This window comes from Geotrypetes seraphini, chromosome 17 (assembly GCF_902459505.1).
Source record: "Geotrypetes seraphini chromosome 17, aGeoSer1.1, whole genome shotgun sequence".
NCBI lineage: Eukaryota > Metazoa > Chordata > Amphibia > Gymnophiona > Dermophiidae > Geotrypetes > Geotrypetes seraphini.
This window is the reverse complement of record NC_047100.1, coordinates 7749314-7761417: the sequence shown is the minus strand read 5'-3', so window position 1 is coordinate 7761417 and position 12104 is coordinate 7749314. Positions and strand designations below refer to the sequence as shown.

The 12104-nt window shown below is 42.4% G+C and overlaps 1 protein-coding gene across 2 annotated transcripts in view; it reads right to left on the bottom strand.

Annotated features, from left to right (window-relative positions):
- The window catches only part of KLHDC8B (kelch domain containing 8B), an 80932-nt gene that overhangs the window by 8523 nt on the left and 60305 nt on the right, over window positions 1–12104 (bottom strand). For both annotated transcript variants that reach the window (XM_033926127.1, XM_033926126.1), the window contains exon 5: window positions 9003–9104. In XM_033926127.1, the coding sequence (XP_033782018.1) occupies window positions 9003–9104 (102 nt within the window). The remainder of the gene's footprint in view (window positions 1–9002; window positions 9105–12104) is intronic.

Genomic DNA, 12104 nt, shown 5'->3' with positions numbered 1-12104 from the left:
GGAGTCTATTCTATACTGGAATTTAAGCACCTAGATCCCACTATAGCATAACTTGATATCGACACACCCTCTAGAGTCTCAAGGGCGGAGTGGTGGGGGCAGTCCACCCCCAGGTGTGGGGAGGGGTACGTGGAGCATTCATGGGGCCATGGCCCATATGCACGCAGCCACTGGCTCTGCGGGCCCCCTTTCTTTTTGTTGTCAATTTCCTGTTCCTGGGCAGGGGACTGGCCGAGCTGCACATATGCAGACTGCAGCCCAGCAACTGTTCCATGCACTCCCCTAGTGGGGGGGGGGGGGGGAGGATAGCGTGCTTCGGCCAGAGGAGAGGGTGCTGCACCACAGATGGCCACCAAGCCAGGTATGCCACTAGACACATCTCCATTTACACCAGCCATAGAGATGGCATGTGCAGCCACCTAAATGCAGCAGAGTGCACATAACTTATAGCGTTACATAGGGCTATAGGTTACATAGAAACATGGTGACAGATAAAGGCTAGATGGCCCATCCAGTCTGTCCATCCGCAGCATCCACTATCTCCTCCTCTTCCTATAGGCTAAGGCTCTTTACACCTGCATTGTGATGTCATAGAGCTTTATGGTTATAGAAACATGATAGCAGATAAAGGTCAAATGGCCTAGCCAGTCTGACCATCTGCAGTAACCATTATCTCTTCCTGTCTCCAAGAGATCCCATGTGCCTATCCCATGCTTTCTTGAATTCAGACAAAGTCTCTGTCTCCACCACCTCTTCCAGGAGACTGTTCCACGCATCAACTACCCATTCTGTAAAAAAGTATTTCCTTAGATTACTCCTGAGCCTATCACCTCTTAACTTCATCCTATACCCTCTCATTTCAGAGCTCATTTAGACTATTGTGTACAATTCTGGAGGCCGCACCTTCAAAAAGATATAAACAGGATGGAGTCGGTCTAGAGGAAGGCTACTAAAATGGTGTGTGGACTTCGTCATAAGGCATATAGGGACATATTTAAAGATCTCAATATGTATACTTTGGAGGTCCATCAAGCCCAGTAGCCCGTTCTTACGGTGGCCAATCCAGGTCACTAGTACCTGGCCAAAACCCAAAGAGTAGCTAAAATAAAGGTAGACAAAGCGATGGGGCCGGATGGTGTACATCCGAGGGTACTGAAGGAACTTAGGGAAGTTCTGGTGGCTCCGCTGACTAACTTTTTTATTGCTTCTCTAGAGTCAGGAGTGGTACCGGAGGACTGGAGAAGGGCGGATATGGTCCCTCTCCACAAAAGTGGAAGTAAGGAAGAAGTAGGGACAGCTTTGGGAACCACTGGAATAGCATGTAGGAAAATCCATACCAATTAACGTTAATAACTGGTAATTAACTGGTTAATTAGTTTGTGCGTTGATCTTGGAGATCCATGTCCGAATGTTGGTGACCTATATAGAATCCAAGGGATAATGTGTATGTAAATATTAGCGACTAGATTTTATGAATTGTGATTTCTGTGCACAAGCAAAATGAGTTACTGTCTTTAATAAACATCAATATTTCTCCTTGCCCAGGACCTCTGAATGATAAACCATAAATCTTTCCTATGCTTATATTAGCATAATGTTCCTTTTGTTAAACTGCCTGCAAAACCGTGGAATATTTAGAGAGTGCTTAAGAATAAACACCATTCAAACAGAATAGTTCTGCAGAAATCCAAGCGACCAGATTGTAAAATTATAGCATGCGAAACATATGGATTTTCTGCAGGGGTTTTATCGTCAGGGGTCAGAACTAAGATATTCTGTCTGAGATCGGCAGTGCGAGTCAATAATCAATTACCTCTACATCAGTATGTAGGCTGAAATGATTCCATGACTGCTGGATCCCACTGCAGTCTGTTATGCATTCAGGAAGATTAAATGAGCCTCAAAGGAAGGCAGAACTCCAGGGAAATGTCTCAGTGCTCACAATCGCTTTGCTGGCCCAAGGATAATGCAAACAGAATCAGAAAAAAAACATTCTCCTTTTCCCGCCTCAGAGAAACTAACTTCTTAATGGATCTGCAGGTGTCTACTGTCCTTTAGGTTCAAGATGCATAACTGCTGGTTGAAGCTGTTGCTTAGCAATTGCATAGGTGAGTTGGATCCTTGGGGTAGGACCCCTCCGTCTGCTTTCATGGAAATTACAACTTTGGACAACCTATAAAGAGCAAAGTTAGTAACTAATGACAAATCATGGGATATTCCTTCTGTCAGGCATGGTTAGAATTTTTTTTCCTTTGTTTTAAATTGGCCTATTCTCTGCATTTACTGTATATATTCGGAACTTCTTCCCCCCCCACCACCACCACAGATAATCACGGGGAAGCCATTCTTTACTGTCTATCTCAACCTAAGTCCTTCTACACCAGCATTCTTCAATGCAAGGCTTAAGGGTCAGTGGCTGGGCCCATTCATAATCTAATTCTTATATGAGCCAAGGATAGGCTAATGAGGCCATTGTGACATTACTGATGAGGATGACTTTTATTGGTGGAATGAGGCATTATGACATCACAATTTCAGCTCTGGATTGTTGCTACTATTTGGGTTTCTGCCAGGTACTTGGGACCTGAGTTGGCCACTATTGGAAACAGGTTACTGGGCTTGATGGACCTTCGGTCTGTCCCAGTACTGTGGGAAACCATCCCAGGTCATTCTTTAGTGTCTATCTCAACCTCAGTCCTTCTACACCAGCATTCTTCAATGAAAGGCTTGAGGGTCAGTGGTTGTGCTCATTCATACTCTTGCTTCTTCTCTCTCTCTTTAAAGAATGACACCGGGATGGTTTCCTACGGTTACTTGCAGGGACGGTGACAAATTCTATCTCGTGTCATTTTCAGAGAGAAAAGGTAAAGAGCAATGTGGCCACCTCCCCACAGATGGAAGAAAAAAACAAGGAAAATGTAAATCAGAGCTAATAGAGTATAACAGTGGCGTACCTAGTATATTTGACATCATTTGCCGTACAGTGAGAGATTAGAGAAACTGGCCTTGTATCCCTTGAAAAGAGGAGACTGAGAGGGGACATGATCGAAACATTCAAGATAATGAAGGGATAGACTTAGTAGATAAATACAGGTTGTTCACCCTCTCCAAGGTAGAGAGAACAAGAAGGCACTCTCTAAAGTTAAAAGGGGATAGATTCCGTACAAACATAAGGAAGTTCTTCTTCACCCAGAGAGTGGTAGAAAACTGGAACGCTCTTCCGGTGTCTGTTATAGGGGAAAACACCCTCCAGGGATTCAAAACAAAGTTAGACAAGCTCCTGCTGAACCAGAACATACGCAGGAAAGGCTAGTCTCAGTTAGGGCACTGGTCTTTGACATAAGGGCTGCCGTGTGAGCGGACTGCTGGGCATGATGGACCACTGGTCTGACCCAGCAGTAGCAATTCTTATGTTCACAACTTACTGAGTTGCATTGGCTCCCTATCACTTGGAGGGTCAAGTTTAAGATTTTGCCATTGGCTTTCAGAGCTTGGCAGAACGTACCTTCTGTAATTCCCAAGTCTTTGCACACTTATCAGTCAATTAGAAGTTTGAGATCTCAAACTCAACAGAGGTTGACTGTTCCAACAGTTCAACAGGTGAATAAAATACAAGATCATTCGAGGGTGGTTTGGATTGCCGGTCCAGTGATGTGGAATGATTTTGTGTTGTGTATCCAGCAATCTTCGTCACTCCCTCAGTTTCAGAGGCATTTGAAGACACTTTTATTCTTGAGGGCTTTTAGTTAGTGGAATTGGACATAGTGGGATGTGGTATTATTTTCATTAGGCATTGTCGACGTATTCAGCTGTAGGTGTTGTGTTTGTATCCTTTATTGTTATTACTTTTATGTGTTTGATATAAAATAAATAAAATCTATAAATCTAACCCCCTCTTCTATGAAACCGCACTAGCGGTTTTTAGCGTAGAGAGCCAGGCTCAATGGCCCGCGCTGCTCCCAACGCTCATAGAGTTCCTTTAAGCGTTGGTTGCAGCGCGGGCCATTCAGCGTGGCTCCCCGCGCTAGAAACCGCTAGCGCGGTTTCATTGAAGAGGAGCTAAGTTTCGTTTTGTTCTTAGAAATATCACTCCAGCGCCTAACTTTCGGCCACTCTTCGAGTATTACCCCCTACTGTCTCCACAAGAGAAGGCATCAAGTGCAGTAACTGCGAGGGACATGCTGGACACACCCCCTCCAACAATTATCACATGCGATGTAATTTTTGCTGTCATGTTTAAGTGCATAAACTTACTACAGTCTAGTAAAAGGTCCCAAAATAAATTGTCTGTGTACATTCTTATTTTCTTCTCTTGTTTCCTTATTCAAAATGGCTTTTCCCCCCAATAATCTTCTCTATAAAGATCCAGACTCTCCTACTGCTGAGACACACAGGTATATGAAGCTCTACACTGGCCTCCAGAGACACTGTGCAACTTTCCTCCCCACATTAAAAATTACAAGCCTTAATATCTTGCTGTTTCATGTTTTATGAGAATAAATTGCTTCCTGTGCTTTTTCTCCAGTTCACTGAATTTAATTTGCAATACAACTACTTCAGTGCCCTTCTCGTGTACGAAAGCAAAACTGAAAAAAATAGACTGTATTACTCTAGTCTAGAACCAAAAACTGGAACCAAAATAATTACAGCAGTAACCATAAACGTTTCAAATCTTGGAGATAGATTTAATGATGCTATTGATTGTACTGTTATCTCCTCTAGCCACTGCAAGGAGAGGGCAGGACTAGAATGTTATGTTGTCACCCAACAACCAGTCCTTTCTCCTACAGCGCCTCCTTCTGGAAGAAGTTGGGACTGCACCCACTGTGATCTCCCACAGCTGTCACTCCTGAACCATTTGCAACAGAACCTTTCCTGGGAGAGGCTGGGACTGCATGCACTGTGAGCTCACCAAAGCCAGTGCTCCTGCTCCGTTCCCTACAGCGGCGCCTGATGGGAGAGGCTGGGACTGCATGTAGCTGCACAGGGCTCTACCACCTCAGGGTCATGGTACCAGATTTGATGGAGTGCCATGGCCATTATTGTCTGCAGCACTCAATGGCCATGGAGGGTGCTCTGAGGAAGTCCCCTCCCCCTTTTTGGTATGGAGAGTGTTATTACCCACTCTGCCTGTGCTAAACCTGGTCTTGCCACTATCTAGCACATTTGCAATCAATGCTTCCTATGTGGCATCCCTCCTGGTAGCCTGGGGCTGGGTTACCACATGGCAGCTCGAAGCTCCCAGCAAGCCATATTTATTGCTGAACTCTAGGCTCAGAGCCACCCAAGTCTGACTGTAGGCCAAAATGTGTTTAACCCAGCAGGAAAACAAGCTCAATCTGTTGCCTGGCTGCACTTTCTTAATTAATCAACTTTAATTAATATTATTCAGAAGTAAACACAGTCAGCAGCAGCTCATATCCTCTTCCCCCCCCCCCCACTCACCCCTATTTCTCAGAAGCTCCACATCAATCATCTTTCCTACACTTATTTCCAGCACTTGACAAATTGTTTTAGAAAAGAATGGGAGAAAATTAATTTTTCTTTCTTTGCATTTCCTGCATCTGGCGAAAATGACCGAATTATGGCTGTTACAAAAGCAGGCTGTTAAATCAGGACACGGTTTTAATAAACCCAGCCACTATCAAAATGAATTAGGGCTTCGGGAGGAGAATGGAATGTAATGAATTGGAACTCACAGTATTTTCCACTTGGAGATTTCATCAGCTTGGAGGCAGCTTTCTATTTGCTTGGCAAGAATAATATTATGAGAAATAATAGCATATAAACAAAATATCTTTTCTGGGGAGAAGCTGCTATGTGTTTTGGGGGGTTTATTTTTTTTCTGGTTAACCTTCAGCATTTCTTGGCTGCTTTTTTCAGTGGTGGAGTCTGATTACTGTAGTAAGCTAAGACCCTGGGGAGAGTGTGGCGACAGCCTCAGCACCCTGGGGTTGTGGGTTCAAACCCACGCTGCTCCTTGTGACCCTGGGCAAGTCACCTAATCCCCCCATTGCCCCAGGTACATTAGATAGGTCGTGAGCCTGCCAAGACAGACAGGGAAAAATGCTTCAGTACCTGAATAAACTCATGTAAACCATTCTGAGCTCTCCTGGGAGAATAGTATAGAAAATTGAATAAATAAAGTTAAGAACATAATTTAAGAATTCTCTTCTTCTTTTTTGAGTCTCTCTGGAGACATCTGGAAATATTTGAATATGGAATCCCAGGAAGTCCTTAGATCTGTTGCTGAAGAAAAGGTTTAAGATCCAGTCCTTGGCTGGAGCTAAAGCCACAGACTGTAAGAAAGTGGCTGGTGTAGCCACTTCTCTATCCGATTGTTCCAATATAGCAGAAATATCCAATGGACCTTCCTAAGAATTCCCAACATTTACTTTTTTATCAGGATTTTGAGATAAATAAGCCCTTGTGAGAGGAGATTTTTCAGGTATTTTAAGAATCTCCACGAAGTATCGTTTTATTATGTCTCGATGAGAAATTGATAAGATCTTAGTAAAATTTATAATCCACAAATTATTAGCCCGAGTATTATTCTCCAGAGCTTCCAATTTCCTCCTCATGATTAGGTTATCTTTAACCAGTCGGTCTTGATTATGTTTGACTGTTATTAACTCTTTATTAATTTCCTGAGTATCTACTTTTAATGAGGTTATATCTTGTTTTCTTTTTGTTCTTTCATTTCTTAAATTTGAAACCTGGAGTGACTCAAATAGGGGGGGTCTTTCCTTCTTAAGATATCCATGTAAATGTGTTTTTAGATATCGTTCTTTGAAATATGTATTCGTAGACCCTTCTCACTTGATAAGTTTTTGCTCAATGAAACGTCTTGAGAATGATGGAACCACAGCGCCTAATACTGATTAGTTCTCTGTTCAGTAGTAGCTAATGTGCTTCTTTGATGATTATTTTGATTTAACTATTCTACTCATTAAGTCTTGAATCTAAAATTAGAGGACTGGTGTGTGATTAAGTGAAGTTGATTTTTTTTTTTTCCTTTTTAATTATTTGAGTGATTTATCTTAAGTTAGAATGTCTTGATCTCACTTTTCTGTACAAGATGTTTATGCTTGGTATAATTTTGTAAAATTGCATAAATAAAAATAAAAAAAGAACATAAGAATAGCCTTACTGGGTCAGACCAATGGTCCATCAAGCCCAGTAGCCCATTCTTAGGGTGGCCAATCCAGGTCACCAGTGCCTGACCAAACCCAAATAGTAGCAACATTCCAGAATCCCAAAGAGTAACAACAGATTCCAGAACCCCAAAGAGTATCAAGATTCCAGGCAGAATCTCAAAGAATAGCAAGATTCCGGAACCCCAAAGAGTAACGGCATTCCAGAATCCCAAAGAGTAACAACAGATTCCAGAACCCCAAAGAGTATCAAGATTCCAGGCAGAATCTTAAAGAATAGCAAGATATCAGAACCCCAAATAGTAGCAACGTTCCGTGCTAATGATTGAGGCCAAGCAGTGGCTTCCCCCATGTCTTTCTCAGTAACAGACTATGGACCTTTCCTCCAGGAATTTGTCCAAACCTTTCTTAAAACCAGCTATGCTATCCACTTTTACCACAACCTCTGGTAATGCATTCCGGAGCTTAACTATTCTCGGAATGAGAAAAAATTTCCTCCTATTGGTTTTAAAAGTATTTCCCTGTAACTTCATCGAGTGTCCCCATGTCTTTGTCATTTTTGACAGAGTGAAAAATCGATCCACTTGTACCCGCTCTACTCCACTAAGTTCCCACTGTATATCAAATCCCATTACCATTTTTCAGTTAGAGTTAATTTTCATCAAAGGATACAAATTTCTTGACGGTGAGGGAGAAAATATGTCAAGTAACCTATAAAGCTCATGACGGAATCACACAAATTTTATAGGGCTCAACTGCAAGGGTGTATATATCGCATAGGACCTATACGGTTTACATAAGTAACACATGCGACTTATACAGTATTATACTAGCAGTTATGGCCTAAGGGGCAGATTCTGTAAACGGCAGCGTCTATACAAATGGGCATTGGCCACATGCCAGTCACACTTAGGCACCATGAACAGAATCACGGCTAACAGCGCCGATGTCCTGCGCCGCCCCTAACCATGCCCACTTAGGTATAAAGCACCATTAGACATCCAGCTGTAGAAACGATAACGGCACCTACACTGTAGATGTGTCCCATCACCTACACCTTTTTTTTAAACAACGCGGTCAATTACTGTGCTGATTAAAGCCAATTAAAACAATTAAGTTAGGCGGCAGAACGGTGCTTACCACTATCTAACTTATGGCGCTGTTTATAGAATAAGGCCCTAATTGTCTACAGTTTTATTTTCGCTTGTAATTTTTTTGTGAGTTATTTTTTGCACAGTTAGTTGCATGCACTTACACCAGCCAGCAAACTTTTGTTTGCATAGTACCAGGGCACTCTTTGAGAAAATCGTATCCGTGCTGAGCACCTCTGCTTCATCTGACTCTGATTTCTCTTCCAACAGCTTACTTGCTGTGTTTTGCTTCCTGCCTGATAGGAACACACCACATAGCCAACACGTTATTTTCTGTTTACTGGACAGTATTCTTTCACTTACGTGCTTTGCCACAGTACTTATTTGCAACAAAAGCAGTTGTAGGTTGTAGTGGCAGTCACCCGCATCTTGCTGGTGCTTCTCTGCTTCATTAATGTTGTCAGTCTGCTTGTTCTGATCTATACTTCTCATTTGAAAGTCGAGTTCTGCAGTACAGCGTGTTCGCTCATTGGCAATGCCAAGGATGATTGTATCTTTAACAAGTTCATTTTTCAGTGGGCCATACTTGCATGCCACTGCTTTCTCTCTCAATTGGCCAAACAAGTATACAGTATTACATTTTTAAGGCTTGCTAACAAAGCAAAGGTATTTTAATGATGCATGTCCCTGGTTTTCAATCCCTCCTTAAAATTTCCCATAACTCCCTTGGCAGATTATTAATACTGAAAGAGGTTACCTAGTCCCCCAGCAGCCACCACTCTCCCGCCGAGGAGTCCAGTCACAAAGTCAGCCCTTTTTTCCCTCATTCGAGCCGAACGGGTTGGCTTAATCCAAACTCCTGCAAAAGAAACACAGCTTTAAATAATATGACTCTTAGAAACAGAGTTAGCATGTTATTTTTCACTCGTTCCTGTAGTTTGGAGGGGGCACAGTGCTTCATGCGCATATACTGAATTTGCCTATCTCCTCCCACTTCCAATATGGCCTCCCAACCCCTTGGCCCCTGCCCCCTCCCCATGAATGCAAGTAAACAGTACATTTTTCTCCCCCAGGCCAAAAACATTTCTGTGGAACTAGAGTAGGGTTGTTTTTTTTTCAGTTCTTGCCCTCAAAAATCCCAATTAGGTCTAGTTTTCATGAAATCTGAAATTGAAAATCCATGTCAATCTAGAAGAATTGTATTAAAATTAAATCAAGCTCGCTATACTTTACCAATATATCTTAATACAAAAATAAACAGTTTCATTCAAGTTTAAATGGAGTGGAGAGGTGGCTTAGTGGACTTGTGAGTTCAGTTTCCACTGCAGCTCCTTGTGACTCTGGGCAAGTCATTTAACATTTCATTGCCCTAGGTACAAAAGAAGTACCTGTCAAAAATACAGTATATAAACCACTTTGACTGTAACCACACAGTAAAAGCAGCCTATCAAGTCCTTTACCCTTTACAATCAATCTATCATTAATGAGGTTGACTCTTATTGGTGGAACGAGGCATTATGACATCACTATCTCAGCTGTAGTTACCAAAGACTGAAACTCTTCACACTAAGGGGGGAAGTTAGCAATGGAGGAGTGGCCCAGTGTCTAGAGCAGCTGTCTCAGCACCCTGAGGTTGTGAGTTCAATTCCCACTGCAGCTCCTTGTGACTCTGGGCAAGTCACTTAACACTTCATTGCCCCGTGTAAGCCTCTTTGATTGTGTAAACCACACAGAAAAAGCAGTCAGACCAGTGGTCCATCATGCCCAGCAGTCCGCTCCCGCGGCGGCCCTCTGGTCAAAGACTATCCCTGTCAGGGTACGTCCTTGTTCAGCAGGAACTTGTCTAACTTTGTCTTGAATTCCTCTCAATCTAACTCTGTTCGATGGAGAAGAGGCCCAGTTTCTCTAATCTTTCGCTGTACGGCAGCTCCTCCAAACCCCTAACCATCTTCGTTGCTCTTTTCTGGACCCTTTCAAATAGTACCGTGTCCTTCTTCATGTACGGTGACCAGTGCTGTACGCAGTACTCCAGGTGAGGGTTCACCATAGCCCGGTACAGCTCTTTCCTTTTCTTTTTTTTCCTTATTTGGCTTGTGTTCCTAATCCAATTTGTATTTCCAACACTATTCCCTTTTGTTTCCCATCTGTCTGTGTCATTTATCCCCTTTTAATATGCCATGTATCAGTTGATGTTTCTCTATAATTGTTTTCTTTCCATATGATCTGTTTTCCTTTTATTTTTTATATTGTAAATTCGATTAGAAATTGGATAAGCAATCAAATCAAATTTTAATAAAACCTTGAACCTTGAAACCTTCATTGTAGATTCTGAATGCAAAGATTGAAAAGGTAAATACTTCCTCAATACTTGTTCTAAATACCATGGTGCCTTCTCATATACTTGGAAAGTGGAGAACAAAATAGCGAAGGAGACTCTGGTGTTCAATGCCTTTTATTATGACTTGACACAATTGTGTTTCGGCCCAAATGGGCCTGCCTCAGGAGTCTGGAGTCAAAGTGATGATAAATATAATGTTCTTCTAAGTCATTGAGAAATCAATATTGTGACGCATAAAAAGTTGGCTCAGAGAGCCGACGATACAATCCTAACTGAAAGTTTTGCCAAGTTGGCATTTCCTGGGCCTTCCCATATACTACCTGATTTATAATTGTCAAATTTTTATATTCTATGCAAAATGTAACAGGCAACCAGTGTAGCTGTTTTAACACTAGCGAAATGTATTCAAAGGGGGAAACTCCACTAATCATTCTAGCAGATGTATTCTCAACTTGTAAGGCAAGTATTTTGGGTTTAGTCATTTCCCAAAACAGCAAACAGTACTTCCCCGAAATTCGTGGGGGGGGGGGTTCTGTTCCAGGAACCCCCGTGAATTTTGAAAAACTGCAAATGCGGTTTTTCACCTGTCAAAGAGAAGGGGAGGCAGGAGAGGACAGATGGAGCGCCGGCGGGTGAAGAAAATCACTCGCGGTCTGTTCCGACCGCCTCTTCCTGTAGTAAAGTCAGGCTACACCAATCAGGAGCAGACCACGAATGAGCGAGTCTGCGATTCGCGGGGGAACACTGTGTTACAAAAATCTAATTTGAAAATAACAAGACTATTATTATCTGAAAATCCACTACAGACAACATTGGTTTTACTCTAGAACAGTGTATCGCAAACGGTTTGCTGCGGCAGATTTCAGGTGTGCTGTGAGATGTTTGCAAGGCGGAGAAGTGCCAGCGTTCCTACGAGCGTTGGGAGTAGCGCAGGGAATTCTGTGCTCCGGCCTGCGCTAAAACCACTTTTGCGGTTTTGTAAAAGGGAGGGTTGAAGAGAAAAAAAAGGTCTGGTGACATCATCATGTGTCACCTTTTAGGTGAACTGTAGATCTACCTACTGTATTTCTTCCTGACAAATATAAATGCATGAATCCATTCTTTCAGATCTTTCATTCGCTGTCCATTTTCTGTAAAAGATTTTTGCCTCCTCTATTCCTCCAGCTCAATTAATCTGTTTTCCTTTTTCTCGCTCGTACCTCAGCCCTAAGGGGAATTTACAGCTGTGATTAATATTTTACTTATGAACAATTCACACCTGCTACAGAACTGTATCGCTAGCTGAACGCCTTCCTGCCAGGTATGAAGGATTTAATGATCTCATCTGAATCACGTTTGTTAGTCTGTCATAGGAAACGGAGGAACTTAGTCTCACATATTTGGCTTTGTTGCTGCCACCTTAAATCCATCAGATGCTGACAAGCTGGAGTGAGCAATTCCAGTAGTTAGAACCTAAAGACAGTACCGGGTGGACTTCTAAGGTCTGTGGCCCAGAAAAAAAGACAATTTAATCATGAAATC